Source organism: Microtus pennsylvanicus, chromosome Y (genome assembly GCF_037038515.1).
Source record: "Microtus pennsylvanicus isolate mMicPen1 chromosome Y, mMicPen1.hap1, whole genome shotgun sequence".
Classification (NCBI taxonomy): Eukaryota; Metazoa; Chordata; class Mammalia; order Rodentia; family Cricetidae; genus Microtus; species Microtus pennsylvanicus.
In genome coordinates, this window is record NC_134602.1 from 41,392,821 (window position 1) to 41,420,136 (window position 27,316).

Genomic DNA, 27,316 nt, shown 5'->3' on the forward strand with positions numbered 1-27,316 from the left:
GGGACTAGTTCGTTCCATGCTCATTCATTCGCAGTCCAGTTGGGGTTGTGAACTCCCATTAGCTCAGGTACATTGTCTCAGTGGGTGAAGCTGTCATGGTCTTGATTTCCTTGTTCATACTCTCCCCCACTTCCACTCTTAAACTGGACCTTGGGAGCTCAGTCCAGTGCTCCGATGTGGGTCTCTGTCTCGATTCCATCAGTTACTGGATAAATGTTCTATGGTGATATTTAAGATAATCATCAGTCTGACTACAGGGCAAGGCCAGTTCAGGCACCCTCTCCTCTATTGCTTAGAGTCTTAGGTGGAGTCATCCTTGTGGATTCCTGGGAATATTTCTAGAGCCAGATTTCTTGCTAACCCCAAAATAGCTTCCTCAATCAAGATATCTCTTTCCTTGTTCTCATATCTGTCCTTCCTCCATCTCCATTCCCTCAAGCTCTCCTCTTCTCCCCTCTTCCCCCTTTCTTCTACTCCCCCCCCCACCTCCATACCCCAAATTTTGTCAGGCGATCTTGTCTGCTTCCAATTTTCAGGTGAATCTATATATATATATATATATTTTCTTTGGCTTCACCGTATTACTTAGCTTCTCTAGGATCATGAACTATAGGCTCAAAGTCCTTTGTTTATGGCTAGTATCCACTGATGTGTGAGTACATACAATATTCATGTATTTGGGTCTTTTATCTAACTCAGGATAGTGTTTTCAAATTCCATCCTTTTGCGTGCAAAATTCAAGATGTCATTGTTTTTTACCACTGAGTAGTACTCTAATGTATAGATGTGTCACAATATCTTTATCCATTCTTTCGTTGAGGAGTATCTAGGTTGTCTCCAGGTTCTGGCTACTACAAATAATGCTTTTATGAACATAGTCAAACGAATGCTTTTGTAGTATGATTGAGCATCTTTTTGGTATATTCCCAAGAGTGGTATTACTGGTTCCTGAGGTAGGTTGATTCCAGATTTTCTGAGAAACTGCCACACTGATTTCCAAAGTGATTGCACAAGTTTGCATTCCCACCAGCAGTGGATGAGAGTTGCCCTTCCTCTCCAGCCTAAGCTATCATTAGTGTTTTCATTTTAGCCATTCTGACAGGTGTAAGATGGTATCTCAAAGTTGTTTTGATTTGCATTTCCCTGACATCTAAGGAAGATGAACATATCCTTAAGTATCTTTTGACCATTTGAAACTTTTCTGTAGAGAAATCTCTGTTTAGTTCAGTACACCATTTTTAATTGGGTTACTTAGAATTTTAATGTTTAATTTCTTGAGTTCTTTATATGTTTTGGAGATCAGACCTTTGTCTGGTGTGAATTTGGTGAAGATCTCCTGCCATTCAATAGGTTGCCTTTTTGTCTTAACTGTGTCATTTGATTTAAAGAAGCTTCTCAGTTTCAAGAGGTCCCATTTATTCACTGTTGCTCTTATTGTCTGTGCTACTGAGGTTATACTTAGAAAGTGGTCTCCTGTGCTCATGTGTTGTAGACTACTTCCCACTTTCTCTTCTGTCAGGTTCAGTGTGTTCAGATTAATATTAATCCATTTGGACTTGAGTTTTGTGCATGGTGAGAGATATGGATCTATTTTCATTCTTCTGCAGGGTGACATCCAGTTATACCAGCACCATTTGTTGAAGATGCTTTCTTTTTTCCATTGTATACTTTTAGCTTGTTTGTCAAAAGTCAGAGGTTCATAGGTTTGTGGGCTAATAGCCGGGTCTTCATTTAGATTCCATTGGTCAACATCTCTGTTTTTATGTGACTACCAAGCTGTTTTCATTACTGTAGCTCTGTAATAGAGCTTGATGTCAAACATAGTAATCCTTCTGGGATTTCCTTTATTGTATAGGATTGTTTTGGCTATTCTGGGTTCTTTGTTTTTTCATATAAAGTTGATTATTATCCTCTCAAGATCTGTGAAGAATTGTGTTGGGATTTTGATGGAGATTTCATTGAATCTTTAGATTGCTTTTGGTAGAATTGCCATTTTTTTACTATGTTGATCCTTATGCAAGAGCATGGGAGATCTTTCCATTTTCTGGTATCTTCTTCAGTTTCCTTCTTCAAAGACTTAAAGTTTTTGTCAAATAGGTCATTCACTTCCTTGGTTAGAGTTACCCCAAGATACTTTATGTGATTTGTGACTATTGTCAAAGGTAATGTTTCTCTAATTTCCCTCTCAGCTTCTTTATCCTTTGGATATAGAGGGATAATTTTTTTTTAGTTAATCTTGTATGCTGTCACATCACTGAAGATATTTATCAGCTGTAGGAGTTCTCTGGTACAGAGTTTTGGAGGTCACTTATGTACACTATTATATTGTCTGCAAATAATGAAAGTTTGACTTCTTCCTTTCCAATTTAAATCATCTTGATCTCTTGCATTGTCTTATTGCTATTGCTAGAACTTCAAGTACTGTATTGAAGAGATATGGAGAAAGTGGACAGCCTTGTCGTGTTCCTGATTTTAGTAGAATGTTTTTGAGTTTCTCTCCATTTAATATGATGTTAGCTGTTGGCTTGCTGTATGTTGCTTTTATTATATTTAGATATGATCCTTGTATCCCTAACCTCTCCAAGACCTTTATCATGAAGAGGTGCTGAATTTTGTCAAAAGCTTTTTCAGCATCTAATGATCTTACGGGTTTTTTTTCTTTGAATTTATTTATTTGATGGAGTACACTGATAGATTTTCATATGTTGAACCTGCCCTTCATCTTTGTGGTGAAGCCTGGTTGATCATGATGGATGATTTTTTTGATGTGTTCTTGGATTGAGTTTGCCAGTATTTTATTGGGAATTTTTGCATGAGTGAGATTGGTCTGTAATTCTCTTTCTTGGTTGAGTCTTTGTATGGTAACTGTAACTGTGGTAACTGTAGCCTCAAAAAAAAAAGTTCGGCAATGACCCTTCTGTATTTATTGTGTGTAACACATTAAAAAGTATAGGTATTAACTCATGGATTTTCTGGTATAATTCTACACTAAACACATCCAGTCCTGGGCGCTTTTTTGGCTGGGAGGTTTTTGATGACAGCTTCTTTTTTTTTTATTGAGAAAAAAAATTTCCGCCTCCTCCCTGCCTCCCACTCCTCCCCCATCCTCTCCCCATGCCCCCACTCCTTCTGCTCCTCATTGGGACCTTGGGAGCTCAGTCCAGTGCTCCAGTGTGGGTCTCTGTCTCTATCTCCATCCATCGCCAGATGACGGTTCTATGGTGATATGCAAAATATTCATCAGTACGGCTATAGGATAGGATCATTTCAGGTTCCCTATCCCCAGCTGCCCCAGGAACTAACTGGGGACCTCGCCTTGGGCACCTGGAAGCCCCTCTAGGTCCAAGTCTCTTCCCAACCCTAAGATGGCTCCCTTAATTAAGATATGTGCTTCCCTGCTCCCCTATCCAACCTTCCTTTATCCCAATCATCCTGTTTCCCCAAGGCCCCCCTCCTACCCTTCTCACTTTACTCTCCCCATCTCACCTTACCCCCCTCCCACCCCACCCTTAAGATCCCGATTTTTTTGCCTGGCAATCTTGTCTACTTCCCCTACCCAGGATGATAGCTATATGTTTTTCTTTGGGTTCACCTTCTTATTTAGCTTCTTTAGGATATCCAATTATAGACTCACTGACCTTTATTTAAGGCTAGAAACCCCTTATGAGTGAATACATCCCATGTTCATCTTTTTGGGTCTGGGTTACCTCACTCAGGATAGTATTTTCTATTTCCATCCATTTGCATGCAAAATTTGAGAAGTCATTGTTTTTTACCGCTGAGTAGTACTCTAATGTGTATATATTTCACACTTTCTCCATCCATTCTTCCATTGAAGGACATCTAGGGTGTTTCCAGGTTCTGGCTATTAAAAATAATGCTGCTATGAACATAGTTGAACAAATGCCCTTGTCATATGATCGGGCATCTCTTGGGTATATTCCCAAGAGAGGTATTGCTGGGTCCAGGGGCAGGTTGATCCCGAATTTCCTGAGAAACCGTCACACAGCTTTCCAAAGTGGTTGCACAAGATTGCATTCCCACCAGCAATGGATGAGGGAACCCCTTCCTCCACAACGTCTCCAGCAGAGGCTATCATTGGTATTTTTGATTTTAGCCAATCTGACAGGTGTAAGATGATATCTCAGAGTTGTTTTGATTTGCATTTCCCTGATCGCTAAGGAGGTTGAGCATGACCTTAAGTGTCTTTTGGCCATTTGAACTTCCTCTGCTGAGAATTCTCTGTTCAGTTCAGTGCCCCATTTTTTAATTGGGTTAATTAGCATTTTAAAGTCTAGTTTGTTGAGTTCTCTATATATTTTGGAGATCAGACCTTTGTCTGTTGCGGGTAGGTGAAGATCTTCTCCCAGTCAGTGGGTTGCCTTTTTGTCTTAGTGACAGTGTCCTTTGCTTTACAGAAGCTTGTCAGTTTTAGTAGGTCCCATTTATTCAATGTTGCCCTTACTGTCTGTGCTTCCGGGGTTATATATAGGAAGCGATCGCTTGTGCCCATCTGTTGTAGGGTACCTCCCACTTTCTCTTCTATCAGGTTCAGTGTGCTTGGAATGATATTGAGGTCTTTGATCCGTTTGGACATGAGTTTTGTGCATGGAGATAGATATGGGTCAATTTTCATTCTTCTACAGGTTGACATCCAGTTGTGCCAGCACCTGGATTTGTTGAAGATGCTTTCTTTCTTCCATTGTATACTTTTGGCTCCTTTATCAAAAATGAGGTGTTCATAGGTTTGTGGGTTAAAATCCGGGTCTTCTATGCGATTCGATTGGTCGACTTCTCTGTGTTTATACCAATACCAAGCTGTTTTCAATACTGTAGCTCTGTAGTAGAGTTTGAAGTCAGGGATGGTAATGCCTCCAGAAGTTCCTTTATTATATAAGATTGTTTTGGCTATCCTGAGTTTTTTGTTTTTCCATATAAAGTTGATTATTGTCCTCTCCAGATCGGTGAAGAATTTTGATGGGACCTTGATGGGGATTGCATTGAATCTATAAATTGCCTTTGGTAGAATTGCCATTTTTACTATGTTGATCCTCCCAATCCAAGAGCAAGGGAGATCTTTCCACTTTTTGGTATCCTCTTCAATTTCTTTCTTCAATGCCTTAAAGTTCTTGTCAAATAGATCTTTCTCTTCCTTGGTTAGAGTTACCCCAAGATTTTTTATGCTATTTGTGGCTATCGTGAAAGGTGATGCTTCTCTGATTTCCCTCTCTGCTTCCATATCCTTTGTGTATAAGAGGGCGACTGATTTTTTGGAGTTGATCTTGTATCCTGCCACATTACTACTAAAGGTGTTTATCAGCTGTAAGAGTTCTTTGGTGGAGTTTTGGGGGTCGATTATGTACACTATCATATCATCTGCAAATAATGAAAGTTTAACTTCTTCCTTTCCAATTCGAATCCACTTGATGCCATTATGTTGTCTTATTGCTAATGCTAAAACTTCAAGCACTATATTGAAAAGGTATGGAGAGAGTGGACATCCTTGTCGTGTTCCTGATTTTAGTTGGATGGTTTAAATTTCTCTCCGTTTAGTTTGATGTTAGCTGTCGGTTTGCTGTAAATAGCTTTTATTATATTTAGGTATGACCCTTGTATCCCTAATCTCTCCAAGACTTTTATCATAAAGGGATGTTGAATTTTCTCAAAAGCTTTTTCAGCATCTAATGAAATGATCATATGATTTTTTTCTTTCAGTTTATTTATATGCTGGATTACATTGATAGATTTTCATGTGTTGAACCAGCCCTGCATCTCTGGGATGAAGCCTACTTGATCTTAATGGATAATGTTTCTAATGTGTTCTTGGATACGGTTTGCCAGTATTTTGTTGAGGATTTTTGCGTCGATGTTCATGAGTGAGATTTGCCTGTAATTCCCTTTCTTGGTTGAGTCTTTGTGTGGTTTTGGTATCAGAGTGACTGTAGCTTCATAAAAGGAATTAGGTAATGACCCTTCTGTTTCTATATTGTGAAATATATTAAGTAATATAGGTATTACGTCTTCTTGGATGTTCTGGTAGAATTCTGCATTGAAACCATCTGGTCCTGGGCTTTTTTGGTAGGGAGGTTTTTGATGACAGCTTCTAATTCTTCGCGACTAACAGCTCTATTTAGCTTTGGTATATGGTATTTATCTAAAAAAGTGTCCATTTCTTTTACATTTTCCAGTTTTGTGGCATAAAAGCTTTTGTAGTAAGATCTAACGATTCTTTGAATTTCCTCTGTGTCCGTGGTTATGTCTCCCTTTTCTTTTCTGAACTTATTAATTTGCATATTCTCTCTCTGCCATTTGATTAGATTGGATAGGGGTTCAACAGTTTTGTTGATTTTTTTTCTAGGAACCAGCTTTTTGTTTCATTGATTCTTTGGATTGTTTTCTGTGTTTCTATTTTGTTGATTTCAGCCCTCAGTTTGATTATTTCCAGTCTTCTACTCCTCCTAGGTGAGTCTGCTTGTTTTTTTTTTCTAGAGCTTTCAGGTGGGCTGTTAAGTCTCCAATATGTGCTTTCTCTGTTTTCTTTAAGTGGGCACTTAGTGCTATGAACTTTCCTCTTAGGACTGCTTTCATAGTGTCCCATAAGTTCGAGTATGTTGTTTGTTTATTTTCATTGAATTCAAGGAAGACGGTAATTTCTTTCTTTATTTCTTCTTGATCCAGGTATGGTTCAGAAGTTGACTGTTCAGTTTCCATGAGTTTGTAGGCTTTCTGGGGGTAGCATTGTTGTTGAATTCTAACTTTAATCCATGGTGGTCTGATAAGACGCAGGAGGTTACAAATATTTTTTTGTACCTGTGGAAGTTTGCTTTGTTACCGAGTATGTGGTCAATTTTCGAGAAGGTTCCATGAGCTGCAGAGAAGAAGGTATATTCTTTCCTATTTGGGTGGAATGTTCTATAGATGTCTGTTAAGTCCATTTGATTCATTACCTTCATTAATTCTCTTATTGCTCTGTTAGGTTTCTGTCTGATTGACCTGTCCATTGGTGAGAGAGGAGTGTTGAAGTCTCCTACTATTAGTGTGTGCCGTTTGATGGCAGCCTTGAGTTTTAGTAATGTTTCTTTTACGTATGTGGGTGCTTTTATATTAGGGGCATAGATATTCATGATTGAGACTTCATCCTGATGAATTGTTCCTCTTATGAGTATAAAATGTCCCTCTCTATCTTTTCTGATTGATTTAAGTTTGAAGTCAACTTTGTTAGAAATTAGTATGGCCACACCTGCTTGTTTCTTGGGTCCATTTGCTTGATCAGCCTTTTCCCAGCCCTTTACTCTGAGTAAGTGCCTGTCTTTGTGGTTGAGGTGTGTTTCTTGTAGACAGCAGAATGTTGGATCCTGTTTTCGTATCCAATCTTTTATCCTGTGCCTTTTTATAGGTGAGTTGAGTCCATTGACATTAAGTGATATTAATGACCAGTGGTTGTTAACTCTGGTCACTTTTTTAGTAGTAGAGTTTTTGTGTTTCCCTTCTCTGAGTTATGCTGGTGAAGGGTCTCTAGATGTTTGAGTTATTGTGGTCATTGTTGGACTCCTTGGTTAGTGATTTACTTCTATTACTTTCTGTAAGGCTGGATTTGTGGCTATGTATTGTTTAAATTTGTTTTTATCCTGGAAAATTTTGTTTTCTCCATTTATAGTGAACGAAAGCTTGGCTGGGTATAGTAGTCTGGGCTTGCATCCATGGTCTCTTAGTTTCTGAAGTACATCTATCCAGGACCTTCTGGCTTTCATGGTTTCCATAGAGAAGTCAGGTGTAAGTCTGATAGGTTTTCCCTTATAAGTAACTTGACCCTCTTTCTTTGCAGCTCTTAATATTCTTTTTTTATTCTGTATGTTTTCTGTTTTGATTATTATATGGCGAGGAGGTGGGTTTTTTTTTTTTTTGGTCCAGTCTATTCGGTGTTCTGTATGCTTCTTGAACCTTCAAAGGAATATCTTTCTTTAGGTTGGGAAAGTTTTCTTCTATAATTTTATTAAATATATTTTCTGGACCGTTGAGCTTACTTCTCCTTCTTCTATCCATATTATTCTTAGGTTTGGTCTTTTTATTGTGTCCCATATTTCCTGAATGTTTTGTGATGAGAGTTTGTTGTACTTGCTGTTTTCTTTGATCAGTGGGTTTATTTTCTCTATGGTATCATCAGTTTCTGACATTCTTTCTTCTATCTCTTGTAATCTGTTGTTAGTACTTGTCTCTGTAGTTCCTGTTTGTTTACCCAGATTTTCCATCTCCATCCTTCTCTCGGTTTGTGTTTTCTTCATTGCTTCCATTTCATTCTTCAAGTCTTGCACCACTTCCCATACCTGTTTGATTGCTTTTTCTTGTTTCTCTTGGTTTTCTTGGGTATCTTTGAGCGATTGATTCATTTCCTCTACCTTTTTGTTTGTAATCTCTTAATTGTTTATGGCAGTTTTTCACCTCCTGTTTAAGGTCCTCTATTATTTTCATATAGTTCACTTTTGAGTCGATTTCTTCTATTTCTTCTGGAGTAGGGTGTACAATTCTTATTTCGGGATCCCTGGATTCTGGTGGTGTCATGTTGCCTTTCAGGTTGTAGGAGGAATTCTTGCATTGGCGCCTTCCAATCTCTTCCTTCAAATGGAGCCAGGAGAGGCCTGGTGTCTTGGTCCAGTCTTTGCTGTGATCGACTCTCTGGGTGTATCTCTTCAGTGCAGAAGCAGGAAACATTCCTGTCCAGATGAGATTCCTCAGCCACTTAACAGGGCCGCTTGGTAGCCCAATGATCTGGGGCAAAAGGATGAACCGAGCATGGGGGGGGGGGGGACGGTATCCAGAAGAGCACAGGAAGCCTGGCGCAGGAGCTGAAGGTGCCCAAGATCCCTAACAGGGTACTTGGCTACCCAGTCTGGGTGGGTAGCCTTAGTGTAGGAGCTTAAAACTGTTCTTGAGCACTGGTCCTAGCATACAGCAGGGCAGGGTTAGGGGGTCCTGGGGGGCTGGGTCGTGCGAAAGAAAGACAGCCCTGCAGAAGGAGCTGGGGGAGGTGGTTTGTGCTCTCTTCCAGGACAGTCCGCCCCTGGATAGCTCACACTCACCTATCCAGATGGAATTCCTCAGCAACTAAACAGGGCCGCCGGTAGCCCAATGATCCAGGGACAAAAGGATGAATTGGTGACAGCTTCTATTTCCTCGTGACTTATAGTTCTGTTTAAATTGCTTACCTAGTCTTGATTTAATTTGGGTATATGGTATCTATGTAAAAAAATGTCCTTTCTTTTACATTTTTCAATTTTGTGGAGTACAGGCTTTTATAGTAAGACCTAATAATGTTCAGAATTTCCTCGGTTTGTTACGTCCCCCTTTTTTTTTCATTTCTGATCTTTTTAATTGGGTTGCGCTCTCTCTCTCTCTCTCTCTCTCTCTCTCTCTCTCTCTCTCTCTCTGCCTTTTGATTAGTTTGGATAGGTTTTGTCAGTCTGGTTTACTTTCTCAAAGAACCAGCTCTTTGTTTCATTGATTCTTTTTATTGTTTTCTCTGTTTCTGTTTTGTTGATTTCAGCCCTCAGTTTGATTATTTCCAGTCTTCTACTCCTCCTAGGTGAGTCTGCTTCTTTTTTTTCTAGAGCTTTCAGGTGGGCTGTTAAATCTCCAATATGTGCTTTCTCTGTTTTCTTTAAGTGGGCACTTGGTGCTATGATCTTTCCTCTTAGCACTGCTTTCATAGTGTCCCATAGGTTTGGGTATGTTGTGCCTTCATTTTTGTTGAATTCAAGGAAGACATTAATTTCTTTATTTTCTCCTTGACTTGGGAGTAGTTCGGTAGTTCAGTTTTAGTGAGTTTGTAGACTCTCTGGGGGTAGTATTGTTGTTAAATTTTAACTTTACTCCTTGGCAATCTGATAAGACACAGGTAGTTGCTCCAATTTCTTTGCGTCTAGGATGTGTACTTTGATAACAAGTATGTGATCAATTTTAGAGAAGGTTCCATGAGGTGCCGAGAAGAAGGTATATTCTTTTCTCTTTGGGTGGAATGTTCTATAGATGTCTGTTAAGTCCATTTGATCCATTACATCTGTTAATTCTCTTATTTCTCTTTTAAGTTTCTGTCTGGTTGACCTGTCCATTGGCGAGATAAGAGTGTTGATATCTTTTACTATTAGTGTGTTGGGTTTTATATGTGATTTAAGTTTTAGTGGGTTTTTTTTTTTTTTACATATGTGGGTGCTCTTATATTACATACGTAGGTATTCAGGATTGAGACTTCATCTTAATGAGTTGTTCCTGTTATAAAGTATCCTTCTCCATCTCTTATTACTGATTTTAGTTTGAAATCCATTTTGTTGATATTAGGATAGCCACATCTTAGCACGTTTTGTGTTAAGAATTTGTTCGATTTAATGTTTTCTTTGGCCAGTGAGTCTATTTCCTCTATAGTATATTCAGCGCCTGCAATTCTTTCTCCTGTCTCTTGTATTCTCTTGGTTATACTTGTCTCTGTAGTTCCTGTTTGTGAGCCATTGGGGGCAGGGTGGTTTGGGGGAAAGCCCAGCAGCAGGAACACACCCTGCTGACTGTCCAGAAAAGCTTAGAGAGTTTGGGAGGGGCTCCAAGGTTGTGTCCCAATGGGAAGGTCCCAGAGCGGAGCGTGGGGCATCCCTCTGTCTGGGCTTGTGGGTGCTGTAGCAGGCTGTGTTGCAGGGTTCCAAGGACCATGTAGGCGAAAAGGCGTGCTTGGGGACAGGGTGGGTTGTCCCTGCAAATTTTATAATTTCATTTTTACCAGCTGAATAATATTCCATTGAATAAATAAATATACCAAATTTTCTATTTATTTCTTCATGGGTATCTAGATGGCTCTAACATATAGATATTATGAATATTATATAAAGCAGCAGTGAACATGGATGAAGAAGTGTCTTGGGATTTAGCATCACTTGGGACTATACCAACAGTAGTATAGCTGGATCCTGAGATAAATTGATTCCCATCTTCCCAAGGAACCACCATATTGATTTCCATAGTGGCTGTACAAGTTTGTATGACTTACTCCACATCCTCAGTAATGTGAGCCATTATTTGTTTTATTGATATTTCATTGTTACTGGTGTAAGATGAGTATCAAAGTCTTGAGGTGAATATTGCTGATTTGCGGGGGTGGGATTGAGACAGGGATTCTCCGTTTGTTTATTCCTGTCCTAATACTCATTCTATAGACCAGGCTGACCTTGAACCAGATATCTGCCTGCCTCTGTCTCTAGAGTGCTGACCTACCAAACTTGGCAGCTGACTGCAGATATTAACATTTTTATTTATATTCTTACGCATTTTACTTCTGTATCTGTCTTTAATTGATTTTTGTTTGTTTTCTTTGTGTCTTTTTCTGGTTATTTATGTATTTTAGATATTGACCTTTTGTAGTACAAATTTAATTGATCTTAATTAATCAAAACCGAGAGTCAGATACAGGAGTTAAAGCACAAGATCAGAGAAGCAGAGCAGTAAGCCACTAGAGAGACCTTTTACCTCTGCTAATGCTCAGACCAAAGGGACAGTCCTCGGACTGGCTAGACTGCACAGTGTTTGTACCAAACCACAGGCTCCAGTGAGTTCTTGTCATTTCCTCATGTACCTCTCTCTGTCCTACCGTATCACTCCTGTCTCGATATGCCTCCGTTTCTGGAACTAAAGGCATGAGATCCCAAGTGTGTGTGATCCCAGCACTTAGGATCACATCTTGCAATGCTGACATCCTGTTTCACCAGCACTGTTTGGTGAAGGTGCGAGTTTTTTCCTTCAGTTTGTGTTTCTGACTTCTTAATTAAAGACCAGATGTCTGTGAGTGTTTGAATTTTCATCTTGACCTTCAGTTTGATTCCATTAGTCAATGTTTCTTGTGGGTGTGGGGTGGGGGTGGTTAATACCATGCCTTAAAACAGGGATGGTGATGACTTTTACAGTTCTTTTATTATTCAGGATTGTCTATCCTGAGTTTTTATGTTTGCATACGAAGCTGTCCTTTTGAGAGCTATGAAGAACTGTGTTGGAATTTTGATGAGGATTAAAGGGAACCTATAGATTTCCTTTAAGTAGAATGGTCATTTTTACTGTTAATTCAACCACCCCATAAACATGGGAGATCTTTTTAACTTCTGACACTTGAAGGTTTTTATCATACGAGTCTTTCGCTTCCTTAGTTAGATTTACCCCAAAATTTATTTTTTTGTTTGGAGCAATTATTAAGGGTATTGTTTCCCTGATTTTTCCCCAGTCCGCCATTTGTCCACTACTCAGTTCTCTGTGTTAATTTTGTGCCATGTTTGTTTTATGGAAGTGTTTATCAGTTATAGGATTTCCCCAGTAGAACTTTTAGGATTTTTTTATATATACTGTCATATCATATGCAAATCAAGATAATTTGACTCATTCCTTTCCCATTTGTTTCCCTCAGTCCCGTATGGTTATGTATACAATTAGACAATCCTGCGTAGCAGTATTATACTACAAAATTGCAGCTATGAAATAACAACATAAATTTTTTTGAGATGGGGGGAGGTTGAGGCAGGGTTTCTCCGTGTCACTGCCCTGACTGTCCTGGAACTAGCTCTTGTCTCAAACTCAAAGAGATCCACCTGCCTCTACCTCCTGGGATTAAAGGCGTGTATCACTACCGCCTGGCAACAAGAATTGTTTTATCAGTGTGGGTCACCACAACATGAAGAACTGTATTAAAGGGTCCAGCATTAGGAAAGTTGAGAAACACTGTTTGAGACCTTCATGCATATATTGTTACTTAATATGAGATATCTCTCCAATTTCATGTTACAGAACCATTTCTACTGTATCTCATGGGTTTGGGCAGGTTATGTTTTCATTTTCATTCAATTCTAAAATACTTTTAATTTTCTTCTTGATTTCTGAATTAACCTATTTATTACTCAGTAATGAGGTGTTTGGTTTTTATGGGTTTCTATTCTTTCATTTGTTGATTTGCAACTTTAATCCATGGAGGCTAATAACTTGCTGTATGTTTGAGTAAATATTCAGTTTTAGAGGAAGTTTATTGAGCCTCTGAGAAGAAGGTATAGTCCTTTGTGTTTGACTATTCTGCAAGTATTAGTCAGGTCTTTTTGGTTTAAGATGTGACTTAGTGCCAGAATTTCTGTTTAGTTTTTGTCTAAATGACCTGTCTATTGGAGAGAGTGGAGTATAGAAGTTTCCCACTATCAGTGAGGGTCAATAATTATGTTATCTGTAATTAATATGTATTTAAGTGGTTTGTGGGGTTTTTTGTATTTTTGTTTGGTGGACTTTTTTGTTGTTTGAATTTATTTTTTTATTTATTTTTTGTTGTTGTTGCACAGGTATTAAGAATTCTAGTGTCCTCATGGTGGGCTTTTTTTTTCTTTGATGACTATGTAGTGTTCCTTCTGTCTCTTCTGCTAAGTTGTTGTTCAAAGCCTATATTGTCAGATATTAAAATGGCTACATGGCTTGTTCTATGGGTCCCTTTGCTTGTAAATGTTTTCCCATCCTTTACCCTGAGGTGATTTCTGTCCTTAATGGTAAGGTGTAATTTGTGGATACAGTAGGAGGGATCCTGTTTTCTAATCCAGTCTACTAGTCTATGTCTTTCTATTGGCAAATTGAAGGCATTAAAATTGGGGGTCATTAATAGGTAGCGTTTCTTGGTCCTTTTATTTTATTCCATAGTGTGGTCCTCTCACTCCTACCCTTATTACTATACTATGGGATTATTTGTGTCTTTTGGGGTATGGTTAACATTTACAGACTGATGTTTCCTTCTACTGTCTTCTGTAAAACTTGATTATTAGATAAATACTGATTAAATTTGGTTTTATCATGGAATAATTTTCTTTTCAAATCTTTTGTTGGCTAATAGCTTCGCTGGATAGTTTATTCAAGGCTGACTCATAGGAGTTTTTAGAGCACTTGTCCAGACCCTGGAAGGGGTGATACAGAGGTACACAGAGTTTTTAAAAAGAATTCAGTAATCACTTATTCTCAACACCTTCAGTTAGATACTAATTTATCTTTCTTTTCAAATGATGTGCTTAAAGCGTTATTTGTATTGCCTGTTTACCAAGGATTTAACTTCTTTGCTACTTGGGGCTAACAACTTGGAGAAATTGCTTGAGTTGGGTATAACTGTGCACACATTTAATCCCAGTATTTGGGAGGCAGGACAGATGTATCATTGTTAGTTAAAGGCTAGCCTAGTCTACATGGCAAGAACTGACATAGCCAGGACTAGTAGAAAGACCCTGTCTGAAAATAAAATAAACAGAAATAGGGGTCATTGCCCTTAACACTCTTTTGACTACTAGGTTGTAGAATGCCTTATGGATGCTGAATTGAAAGAGGTCTTCTCCAAAAGAAACTAATATTCTTAACTGCTAAGCCTGATCATTAATAATTTTCTTGTTTTATTTTCATTTTTACTTATTTATTTTGGGGCTTGATCTTACTATCTAGTGTGCTGGCCTAGACCTTACTTACATAGACCAGGCTTGCTTCAAGTTCACCGGCATTTGTCTGCTCAATGCTGGGATTAATGGCTTTGAGGTTTCGGAAGCCCAAGCCAGACCCAGTGCCATCTCACTTTCTCAGCCTGTGGACCAGAAAGAGCTTTCAGCTATGCACCAGTGCCATGTATGCTGCCATGTTCATTCACAACACTGGACTATGCCTCTGAACTTAAACAAACCCAATAAATGTGTTATTTTTTTAAGAACTGATTTGGTCATGGTGTCTTTTCACTGAAGTAGAATAGTGGCCGAGACTAAAAGATTTTAAACTTAAATTCCTTTGTTTCCTGATATTTTTAGGTATGAATGTGAAGAATCTTTTACAACTCTGAATGTAGACATTAGAAATCACCAAAATCTTCTTGATTCTTTGGAACAGTATATCAAGGGAGATTTATTAGAAGGTGCAAATGCATATCATTGTGAAAAATGTGATAAAAAGGTATGTTTTATAGCTTTCAAGGTTATTACAGTATGTAACAAAACCAGAAGGCTTTGGAGTTGCTTGTAGTTTTCTTTAAAATTAACTTCTGTCTTGTGTTTGAGTGAATGGTTGCATTGGTTGACTGCCTGATTGATATATTAGTCACTTTTCTATTGCTGTGATACAGCAACATTGCCAAGGCAATTTATAGAAGGAAGAGTTAATTTGGGCTTATGGTACCGTAGGGATAACAGTTCGTCGCTATCCCAGGGAAGTAGGGCATGTGCTGCCTGGAACAGCAAGATAAGAATTCACATCTTAAATTTCAAGTTCAAAGCAAAAAGAGCAAAGCAGAAGTAGGCAAGTTTTTTTTTTCTCTCAAAGCCCTCACCCCTAGTGATAAACTTGCTCCAAGATGACCATAATTTTTCCAAATAGCACCACCCCTGTGAACATTTGCTTAGTTGGGGAAAACTTGTTACTTGGGCTGGACTAGAACTACATAGCCGAGACTGGCTTTGAACTTAGACTCCTGCTTCAGGAGTTACCTGTACTGGTATTTCAGGTATGAACAACTGTGCCTAGTGCTGTTATGTCTTTAATTTCCATTAATGGTCCCATAAAAGAAATTAGCATTCTAGCTTATGTAGAGATTCGTCAGCAAAACAGTATCATGACAAGGTGTGGCACACCCTGCTTTTAAGAAGCACAGACAGGTACAACTCTGTGAGTCCATACTCAACCTGGTTTACGTAGAGCATCATGCCAGGTAGGAATACACAGTCCCCATCTTTCTCCCCCATCCATCTCCCTCCAACCCCATCCCAAAAATAGAAAGAATTTGTAGATTTGGGGGAGATGGTTGCTACCCAATGCGAATACTGGAGTTCAGGTTCCTAGAACTCACATTAAAAACTAGGTGGGCGTGACCGCCTATTTATAATCCCACTGTGTAGAAGACAGAAACAAGGAATTATGGACCAAACTGCTAGACTAAATAGGGAGAATGATGAGTTCTAGGTTCAATAAGAGATCCTTTCTTGATATATAAGGAAGAAAGTGAAGAAGCATCAACGTTGAGCCTTTGTGCATAGGCATCTATCTACACATACACATGCCCTCACAGATACAAAAGCCCACAAAGACATACTAATACATATATAATAAGTAATAGTTAACTGTGGTACATACTTCAATCCCAGAACTAGCTAATTAATTTTAACTACATAGTGAGATCCTGACTCTGTAGTAATAGTTTAAAATAGTGTTTACTCCAGATTACTCACCAAGTCAAGTACATTTGATTGTACCAGATTTTCACAACTCCTTTATTTTATGTACATTTATGGTTATTACATTCAGTCAATTACCTGTGAGCTTTTAGATTGTAGAATATAAAAATAGACTATGTTTAAATATAGTATGCAGTAAATAATACACCTATTTCTTGACCCACATACCTCTTTAAGCTGTCTGTATTGTAGTAGGTTGGTTACGTGTGTAACATGAGGGGTCTGCTTGTTTGTGTTTCTGTCCCACCCTTTACCCCACAACTGTTTGGCCCCAAAGAAAATCACACATAGGTCGCCATAAATTATAAGATGATTGACCCATTAGCTCTAGCCTCTCACTGGCTAACTCTCACATCTTGATTAACCCTTTTTTCTGATCTGTTAGCCATGTGACTCAGTACCTTTTTTCAGTGGAGCAGATCACATCAGTGCTGCTTCGGTGGTCTGGGCAGGAGTGGGAGGAATCAACTTCCTCCTTCCCAGAATTGTCTTGTTCTCATTACATCATTTCTACTTCCTGTCTGGTTTTCCCACCTGAACTTCCTGCCTGGCCAATCAGCATTTATTTAAAACATGATTGACAGAGTACAGGCAATTCTCCCGCAGCATACGTGACAGTGCCTCATGTAGGAAATACGATTTTAAATTCCCGATCCACCTTGAAGGGGTGATTGGATAACAGTGACAATATGGAATCTCTTCAGGAATATCTATTTTGCATCTTATAAGAAGAGGCATACTTATTTAAATGTTTTGCAAATATTGTTGAAAAATGACATTAATTATATTCCATATTTGTAACATATGTAAATTTAGATGATTGATTTTTAAATTTTATGTATTGGATTTATATTTTCTGTTTTAGGTTGATACAGTAAAGCGCTTACTGATTAAAAAACTCCCTACTGTTCTTGCTATCCAACTGAAACGATTTGACTATGACTGGGAAAGAGAATGTGCAATCAAATTCAATGATTACTTTGAATTCCCAAGAGAACTGGATATGGAACCTTACACAGTAGCAGGCGTCACAAGACTGGAAGCTGATAGTGTAAATCCATTGACTCATTTAATTCAGCAGAATGAGCAATGTGAAAGTGTGATAGCAGGAAGCACAAAGTATAGACTTGTTGGTGTCCTTGTTCACAGTGGTCAAGCAAATGGTGGACATTATTATTCTTACATCATTCAAAGAAATAGTAAAGACAGTGAGAGGGGTCGCTGGTTCAAATTTGATGACGGGGACGTGACAGAATGTAAGATGGATGATGACGAAGAAATGAAAAATCAGTGCTTTGGTGGAGAGTACATGGGAGAAGAGTTTGACCATATTATGAAACGCATTTCATACAAGCGTCAGAAAAGGTGGTGGAATGCATATATTCTGTTTTATGAACAGATTAATACAACTGATGAAGACAAGATAGTAACACATATATCAAAGCTAACAGTCACAAGACCTCATCAGATTATGTCACCAGCCATTCAGAGGAATGTATGGAAACAAAATGTGCAATTCCTGCATAATCAAATGCAGTATAGCTTAGAATATTTTCAGTTCATTAAAAAACTGCTTACCTGTAATGCTGTGTACTTAAACCCTGCTCCAGGTAAGTTTCCTGGAACTTACATCCTATGAAAGTGGTATCTAGTGAATGATTTGAAGAATTTCTTACCAAATATTACAGTGCTTAAATTTGTCTTTTCTATTTTTACCTTAACATTTGGTGGGGTTTTTGGTTTTTTAAGAACAGTCTCTATTATGTAACTGGCTGTCCTGGAACTCAGTATGTAGACACACACACCTTTGTACATTGATTCACCTGAATCCATTTAATATGTCAGCATTTTCAGTAAGATCTATTTTAAAGTAAAAGTTGTAGAAAATATGGTTCTTGTATTTGTTAACATTGAAATAAAACTTTTATTTTTAACTTGAAATAAAACATGTCTAATTATGTGTTGCTTTTTAACTTAAAGGACAAGATCATTTGCCACCTGAAGCGGAAGATATTACAATGATTAGCATTCAGCTTGCTGCTAGATTCCTTTTTACAACTGGATTTCGTACTAAGAAAATAGTCCGTGGCCCTGCTGATGACTGGTATGAGTATGAATTTCATTTTTTTATGTGTTCTAACATAATTGGTATGTTTACTTTACTGTTTTGGTTCTTTAGGTGTTTTTTTTTTCTTTTTCAATTTTTGCTTAGGGTTTTGTTTCTTTGGTTGTTGGTTTGTTTGTTTGTTTGTTTGTTTGTTTTTTTCAGATAGTGTCTCTTATGTATCTGTCTATGGCTGGCTGTCATATGATTCACTATGCACACCTTGCTGGTTTCAAACACCCAGGTCCCCCTGCCTCTGCCTCCTGAGTGTCAGAATTAACATTGCCCAGCTATATGGTGGTGGTGGTGGTGGTGGTGGTGGTGGTGGTGGTGGTGGTGGTGGTGGTGGTGGTGGTGGTGGTGGTGGTGGTGGTTGGATTTTTGGCTTTTGTTTGTTTTTGGTTGGTTGGTTTTGATTTGTTTGGGTTTTGGGGGATTGAGACTTTTTTCATGTGTAGCCTTATACTAAGAACTTGCTTTGTATACTAGACTGGCATTGAACTCATAGAGATCTGCCTGCCTCTACCTCCTGAGTGCTTGGAATAAAGACTTTGGCCACCATTTCCTGCCTGCCTTGTTTGGGTTTTTAATACCTAGTTTCTCTGTGTAGCCCTGACTGTCCTGGTACTCTCTATATAGAGCAAGCTGGTGCTGTGTTATGTGTGTGTGCATGTATGTATGTGTTTAACCGTGACAGGACAATACTAATTTCAAACATCAGAGAAAGATCTTTGGATTGATATGAGGAACGTCTTCCATATTGTTTGTATTTTATGTATACTGTTAAGAAAGACTGTTTTCCCATCATTTATGGGTGTGTAACACATTTCCTAGCATTCATAGATGCCCTAAAACTAGAGTTAACAGATATCTCTGACCCATGATATGGGTATTGGAAATTTAACACTCCATGTCCTATGAAGAGGGGTCTGTCTCTCTTACTCCTGTTGTTTTGAGACAGTCTCACTATGTACTCTGCCTACCCTGGACTTGGCTCTATAGGTCTTGCTTGCCTCTGTTTTCCATAGCTGGGATTAAGATTTATCCTACAACACCTAGACCTCAGAACAATTTTATTAGATTTAGTTTTTCAATAATTGACTATTACATCCAGGCCCAGTGGTAGTGAACACCCTTCATCCCACACTTGAGAGGCAGAGGTATATGGATCTCTGTTAGTTTGAGGGCAGCCTATTCTACATAGGATACCCAGAGAAACTTGTCTCTAAAAAACATGTTATTTTTAATTGTATGTGTCTGGGTCTGTGCTACATATGTCCAGGTGCATGAGAAGGCCAGAAAAGAGCACCAGATTTAATGCTACTAGCAGTTCTGAGCTGTTAGACACGGATGCTAACAACTGAACTACATCCTTTGCAGTAGCTGTATAATTTGTTAACTATTGAGCTTTCTTTCCAGCACAAATGCTTTCTGTTATTTCTTATTCATGGCATATTCTTATGGTCTTTTTCACTGTGAAAAGAGTAAAGCTGTGTCACTTAGTAGATGAAATTTTCTTAGCTGTAATTTTAAATCATTACTAACTATAAAATTACAAAACATATTATCTACCTATAAAAACTCTTTCAACATCATTTATATTAAAGAAGTTGATTTTTACAGAGACTCAACATCATCATTGACTTAACCCATTTGATTACTTTGTGGAACTTGTTATAATACTTTACTGGTTAATATGACATTTGTATCTGAACCAACAATAGCCTCGTTTTTTGTTTCATAAAAAACTTCCTCTTCTGTAGAGAACTCCCAATAAGTATCTTAATAAATCAATACTAATAGATGTTTCTGATTTAGGTGCGATGTGCTGTGTATTCTTCTCCGTCACAGCAAGAATGTACGATTTTGGTTTGCTCACAATGTCCTATTTAATGTATCAAGTCGTTTTTCTGAGTATCTCCTGGAATGTCCAAGTGCAGAAGTGAGAGGTACATTTGCAAAGCTTATCGTATCCATTGCACATTATTCTTTACAAGATGGAGCTTATCCTTCACCCTTCTTATCACCTTTTGCAAGTCCAGCACCTTGTGGTCAGGTAATTGTCAGCTTCTCTGTAATAGTTAATTAGTTAAAAATAAAATTTTGTGTCTTACAATTAAAATAATATTTGTGTGTTGTATTTGAAATATTTACCAATCATCTAAATGTACATTGTAACACTTGCAGGTTTTTAAAATTATTTTATGCTAATGAAAATTTGTCACTGGGCACTTTGATATGGAAATTTCTACTCAGTTATTGACTATATCTTCAGAATGTGTTTAAAGTTTGATCTTATAATCACAATATTTTTGTTAAATACCCTGTTGGGTTTGGTAAAGACAGATCACAATACATAGTTCAGACTTGTCTCGAACTTATATGCAATCAAACCCAGATTTATAAACTGTAACATTCTGTATGGTATGGTAGTGCGTGCCTTTTTATTCTACTATTGAGGAGTCAGAGATAGGCAAGTCTCTGCTAGGTCAGAGCCAGTCTGACTTCCAGAATAGGTAGAGCTACATAGACCTTGTTTCAAAAACAAACCTTAACACCTTGTTAAGTATACTTAACTTTTGTCTTAGCTAGCGTTTCTCTGGCTGTGAAGAGACAGTATGACCATGACACTTACTATAAGGAACACCTTTAATTGGATAGCTGGCCTGTACAGTTGTTTGACTTAGTCCATTATTGGCATGGTGGGAAGCAAAACAAAATGCAGGCAGATGTGATGCTAGAAAAGTAACTGGGAGTTCTTATGTCTTGGCTCGCAGGTAACAAGAGGTGATGTTCTGAGACACTGGGCAGTATCTTGAGCATATATATGACCTCAGTGTGTGTGTGTGTGTGTGTGTGTGTGTGTGTGTGTGTGTGTGTGTGTGTGTATCTCCCCAGTGACACACTTCCTCCAAAGAGGCTATAAGGTCACATCTCCTTATAGTGCCACTTCCTTTGTTGGCCTTTTCAAACAACCACGCACATATATTTTTGCTCTTTTATGAACAATACCAAGTGTGAAGGCTTGATGAAGTTCTTTATTTCCTGTTTGATAGACCTGAATTTTTTTCCATATACAGGAATGTAACCATTTTATGCCAACAAAAATACGTCGATGTATGTAGCTGTTGATAGAATGTTTTTTTTTTCCAGATACGTGATAATATGAACTTGAGTGATCATTTACTAAAAGCTGTATTAAATCTCTTGAGAAGGGAAGTTTCTGAACATGGGCGACATTTACAGCAATACTTCAGTTTATTTGTAATGTATGCCAGTTTAGGTAAGGAGTATACTTAATTCTTTTAATGATTGTTTCATGCCTATGAAAATGAAACCATAAAGTTAATAATAATTATTCTTTTAAAGTATGTTATCATATCTTTAAAACCAATTGTAAATTTTCTAATTAACATTTTATGGTGCTTTTCATCTTATACCATAAGGTAACTTGTATTTAACCCTTTTAATTAAAAAACTATCTTGTGATAGAATTTATATTAGATTCTATAGCTGATTCATGTTGCCTTTTGAAAGACTAATTCGAGCACTCCAGAGGCAGAGGTAGGCTGATCTTTGTGAGTCCAAGACCAGCCTGGCTTACAGCTAGGACTGCTACCCAGAAAAACCTTGTGTCAAAACCAAGGGGGAAATAAATAAGTAAATAGAGATTTAATAATTCTGTTTCTTTAGTTTCGAGTTAAGAAAATTGAGACAGAAATCAAAGAGGAAAGAAGAGTATAAATACACTTTTTTGGCCAGGCAGTGGTGATGCACACTTTTAATCCCAACACTATGAGGCAGACACAGGTAGAGCTCTGAGTTCAAGGCCAGCTAGGACTTTTACACAGAAAAATCTTGTCTTGAAAAAACAAAACAACAAAAATACTTCTTTACCCAAGGAATTTTTGCACTTAGTGAAAGAGACTGATAGTTCACAAAAAAAAAATTTTGACTTGCCTTTTAATTTCTCCTTTTTTTCCTCTGCTAGAAAGCTTGTTAATTTCTTTTTTGACCTAGTGTAGTTAAGAAGCTAGTATCTTTGAGGGCTGAAAAGTGGTTAAGGACACTTGTGAGCCTGGTTTGATTCCCGGGACTTACATGTAAACTCATTTCTTCCTTGGGGACTAAACGTGCTTGTTGGTTCACAGAAACAATGCAAGTGAAACTCTCATATTTATAAATAAATGTGAAAAACAAGACACTACTATCATGATAATTTCCTTTTTTAATACTTAGTGTTTAATATCAGTGTTTTCTGTCCACATTCTGCCTGTAGTTACCTATTTCAAAACTAATAGTGAGGATTTTATTCATAACTTACAAAGAACTGTCGTTCAATTCATCCTACTTTTTCTTACAAAATGATCTTCCTTTTTTATAGGTTTGGCAGAAAAAGCTCAGCTTCTAAAACTAAATGTACCTGCTATCTTTATGCTTGTGTCTTTGGATGAAGGGCCAGGTCCTCCAATTAAATACCAGTATGCTGAGTTAGGCAAGTTATACTCAGTAGTATCTCAACTGATACGATGTTGCAGTGTCTCATCAAGAATGCAGTCTTCAATCAGTGGTAAAGTAGAATGCTTTATTGTGTAATAGTTTCAAAGTATTGTTAGCTGTGCATTATACCCCGAGTAATACTGAAAGTTTATAAAATAGAAGTCTGAAGTATGATGCATTTTTCATTATTTTTAGATGATAACTTTTTGGGTTAGTTTATTGTTTAGTAGCAAGTTTTATTGCTTTATTTTTGCACAACCTCTCTCCCCTCCACTCTCTCTCTCCCATGTGTTCCCTTTTTATCACTCTCTCTCTCCCATTTCCCCTTTCCCTCCCTTCCTTCCTCCTCTCTTGCTTAGGCCTAGAATTCACTATATAGTCTTAGTTGTAACTCACAGCAATTCTCTTGACTCAGCTTCTCACATGTTGGAACTACAAGCTTTTAAACAGTACTACCATCAAAAAATGTTAGCTTATTTATGTTTTAAATTGGTTTCTTTTAATCCAGCTACTAATAAATAGCTTTTGGTTTACTATATGTATTCATATATGTGCTATAGCATATGCGTGAAGAAAATCATCAGGATCCTATTCTCTCATCTAATTCATAAAATTAGAATGATAAAAAGATTAGCATGGCCCCTGCTCAGGAAGGACATACAAATTTCTGAAGTATTCCAAGCCTTTTAAAGATTAAAATGAATCAATAGATTGATTTTTCTCACTTCCAGAAACTACCATTTAAGATCTATAATTTGATCACTTTACCGAATGTATACTACTGTGCTTTATAGAGAGTGTAAACATCAGATTTCATTGTTTGGAATAATCTTTTATTACAATGTTGAGGTTTTTCATTAATGACAAATATGTTGCAGGTCATTCCCCTCTTCCAAATCCTTTTGGTGACCCAAATTTGTCACAGCCCATAATGCCAATTCAGCAGAATGTGGATGACATTTTATTTGTAAGAACCACTTATGTGAAGAAAATTATTGAAAACTACAGCAACTCAGAGGAAACAGTCAAGTTACTTTGCTTCTGCTGCTGGGAGAATCCCCAGTTCTCATCTTCTGTTCTCAGCGAACTGCTTTGGCAGGTAAAGCAAAATAAAAATACCTACTTTTATTCATAGTCCTTTAAGTGCAATCTAACTGTGCCTTAAACTATTTTTAGATTGCATATTCATATACATATGAACTTCGGCAACATTTGGATCTACTATTGCAAATTATTCTGATGGAGGATTCCTGGCAAACTCATAGGTATGGTACACCTCTATTCTAACAGCATAATTAGCTTCACAAGTTCTTGGAAAAATTGCACCTGACAGTGAAAAAGTGTACTTCTACTTTTTCCATGTTCAGTTAAGTGGTTATTAAATTTTTATTTACATTTCAGTTACGAAAAATTCTATTGCAATCTTGTTTTTAGATTAGAACTGTTAGATTTCATAAATTATTAGTAGTTTCAAATTGTCACCCAGTTTATCATAAATTTCAATGTGATTGTCAACTGTTTTCAGAACATTACCTAGAATTAATAACAAAAAGCATTCAATAAATCAACTAATGTTAAAGAAATTTCAAGAGCCAAAAAAATAAGTTACCATGAAACAAATGTTGTGAAACTCCTTTCACTAACTTTCCATAATTTTCAGTTGTTTATTTTGGTTGGTGTTACAATTTTTGTTTCTTTTGATTAGCATTGATGGGTTTTACTAATACCACCTACTTTTCAAAAAGAAACTATATTTACCTCAAAAGGATTGATTTATGCACAGAAATCATTTTTAAATTATTGGCTTTGAACAAATGTGGTGATTTGGGAAACAGTGGCAGATAGATCTCTTTGAGTTTAATGCTAGCCTGGTCTGTTAGTGAGATAGAAAGAAAGAGAAAAGTGCATTTCTTCTAGGTGTTACAATTTTGTCTTGTTTTGGGATCTTTTCAGAATTCATAATGCACTTAAAGGAATTCCAAATGATCGAGATGGGCTGTTTGATACAATTCAGCGTTGTAAGAATCACTATCAAAAAAGAGCATATCAGTGTATTAAATGCATGGTAACTCTCTTTAACAGTTGTCCTGTTGCCTACCAAATCTTACAGGTAAAAGTCTTTTTTTTTTAAATAGTTTTATGAAGTTCTGACTCAAAATTTCCAAAGAAAACACGGTTTGGGAGTTCCCATTTTAGGTTGAAATAGTAAATTTAATTTCCTAACGATTTTTGGTTTTTTGATATAGGACTTCTCTTTCTCATGTCCCTAGTTGTCCTGGAGCTCACTCTAGACCAGACTGGCCTTGAATTCTCAGAGATCTGCCTGCCTCTGCCCCCCCCCGAGTGCTGGCATTAAAAGGCGCATACCACCACCGCACAGCTAATTTCTTAATTCTAAACATATTGTTTTGTTTTTCTGTTTAAGGGTAATGGAGATCTTAAGAAGGAATGGACTAGGGCAGTTGAATGGCTCGGAGATGAACTTGAAAGAAGAACATATTCTTGTAATCCTCACTGCACTTACAGCAATTCTTCTCCTCCAATACAAAGCAATGAAACATCAAACGGTTATTTTTTAGAGAGATCTCATAGTGCAAAAATGACACTTGCAAAAGCCTGTGACCTGTTTCCAGAAAAGGTAAGAAATAAGTTAAAAGACATTAGTTGATAAAAGACGTAAAAACATGAATGAGAAGTAACTGATTTATAAGCCAATGTCCATGTATTGTGATTATGTAAAATTTAGATTATCCTATTTGTTTTTCATTAATGGAATTCATACATTAGAACAATTTAGCTAGGTCTAGGGAGAGTTAACATCTGGACACATTACAAGTCCAAGGCCAGCCTGGGAAACATGAAGCAAAGAAAAATAAAAACAAAAAATAGTTAACTACGGATTGAACAGTTTTATGAGATTTTTTTAGAAAGATTTCAGGAAGAGCCACTTCTGGAAAGACAGTCATAATATTAAGCCAAGAGTGTTATATAGTTCAGTTCTTTTAAGAAAGTCATTCTCAAATGTAGTCTAACAGTGGCTTGAAAGTACTTAATTAGAACCTTAAAGATTTTATGTTCTGACTCTGTAAATGATGGTGCATGACTGTAGTTTTCATATTTCCCACATACAGCTGTGGAAATATTCTAGCTGAAACCATCCTGATCTACATAGGAAAATTCTTTCTCCAAAACAGACATGTTTGGCAAGTTCTCCAGTGATGCTATAAGAGCCATACTTGGAATGCCTTTATTTTTATCAGAGTTAGACATAGAATAGTCTTAAATGCTTCCTCTCTATAAATATAAAACAAAGAAATTGTTCAAAGATTTATATATACTTACTGTTTCAGATAGGACTTTAACATAGGAATCAGTCTGTAAGTTCTTTGTTTAACAACTACGTGAATTTAATAAAACAGGTTGTAGTAACATTTTTAAATCTGCTTATGGTTTAAATTTTAAATTGTAATATTTGAAAAGTTTGAGCTGAAAATTTCTTTCCCCTCCTAGAATTATGTACCTGAACAGCCATATTCAAATCGAGGAGCACATCTCTTGAATAACCCTCAGAAAAACGATGAACCACAAGAAACTTATGAAAGCAATGAAGAAGTATCTTCACCTCTAACAAAGGATCAGTGACACACAAATAAATAACTGGTTTGTTGTGTCAGTGCATTTTGGCCTTATATGCAGAGCTTTTTCTGTGCCTGCTTAGTATTTAAAACTATAAAAAGCAATTCCAAATAAACATGGAGTTGGAAGTATTTGTTTTGTTTATTGTGATTATATAAACCACCTACTGTGGAATATGTATATTTTATGATGAATGCCAGTACTAGTGTGCAAAAGATAAAATGTACAAAATATATTATTTGACATTAATTCTCATTCTCAAAAAAGTAACAACGAATATGCATCTTTTTGCTTTAGTAGAATGTGTAGAAGCATAATAGAAGAGCTGTACTTGATATTTTTCTATTGTAGAGGAACTGTACTGATTTTTTTATTATTTTTGTAGAGTTTATTAGATTAGGCTTCTAAACGTGCTTCCTTGGTCTTATAATTAAATGGCTATCATCAGATTCCACAACATTTTGAATTGTCATTTTCCAAAATATCTGGCTTATTTTCTTGTTATCCTCAGTCATTCTTTGAAGCACCGTTTTTCTTTGTCCATTCATAAAATCTGTTATTTTGAGATAGAGGAGAGGCTTCAGTTAAAACAGAAACTACTTAATTAAAATAATTCTGAGCTGTTGTTTCTTATTTAAGACTCTCAGATTAGTACTATTTTTAAAGTGGTAACTTTTTATTATATGTAGTATTTTGGAAGCTCTCTTCAGACTAAATATTTCCATAAGCAATACAACATACTTAATGAAAATTTTGCCGCTTTGTAGAAATTTTGCTGGATTCATAAATAAAGATTGGGAAAATTTATTCTGTTTTATTTCTTGGTGCTTTA

At 37.0% G+C, this 27,316-nt stretch overlaps 1 protein-coding gene and 1 non-coding gene across 2 annotated transcripts in view; both read left to right on the forward strand.

The window, feature by feature from the left end:
- Positions 1–27,098, forward strand: part of LOC142841992 (ubiquitin carboxyl-terminal hydrolase 9Y-like) — a 160,834-nt gene extending 133,736 nt beyond the window's left edge. The window contains exons 33-43 of the mRNA XM_075958973.1: positions 14,829–14,970; positions 17,110–17,854; positions 18,225–18,348; positions 20,167–20,404; positions 21,502–21,631; positions 22,733–22,918; positions 23,727–23,947; positions 24,025–24,113; positions 24,802–24,958; positions 25,274–25,486; positions 26,359–27,098. Of these exons, the coding sequence (XP_075815088.1) occupies positions 14,829–14,970; positions 17,110–17,854; positions 18,225–18,348; positions 20,167–20,404; positions 21,502–21,631; positions 22,733–22,918; positions 23,727–23,947; positions 24,025–24,113; positions 24,802–24,958; positions 25,274–25,486; positions 26,359–26,490 (2,377 nt within the window). The 3' untranslated portion in view covers positions 26,491–27,098. The remainder of the gene's footprint in view (positions 1–14,828; positions 14,971–17,109; positions 17,855–18,224; positions 18,349–20,166; positions 20,405–21,501; positions 21,632–22,732; positions 22,919–23,726; positions 23,948–24,024; positions 24,114–24,801; positions 24,959–25,273; positions 25,487–26,358) is intronic.
- On the forward strand, positions 23,432–23,535 carry LOC142842067 (U6 spliceosomal RNA). The gene has a single exon (XR_012909172.1). It is a non-coding gene; the product is annotated as a U6 spliceosomal RNA (small nuclear RNA).
- Positions 27,099–27,316: the final 218 nt, after the last annotated feature.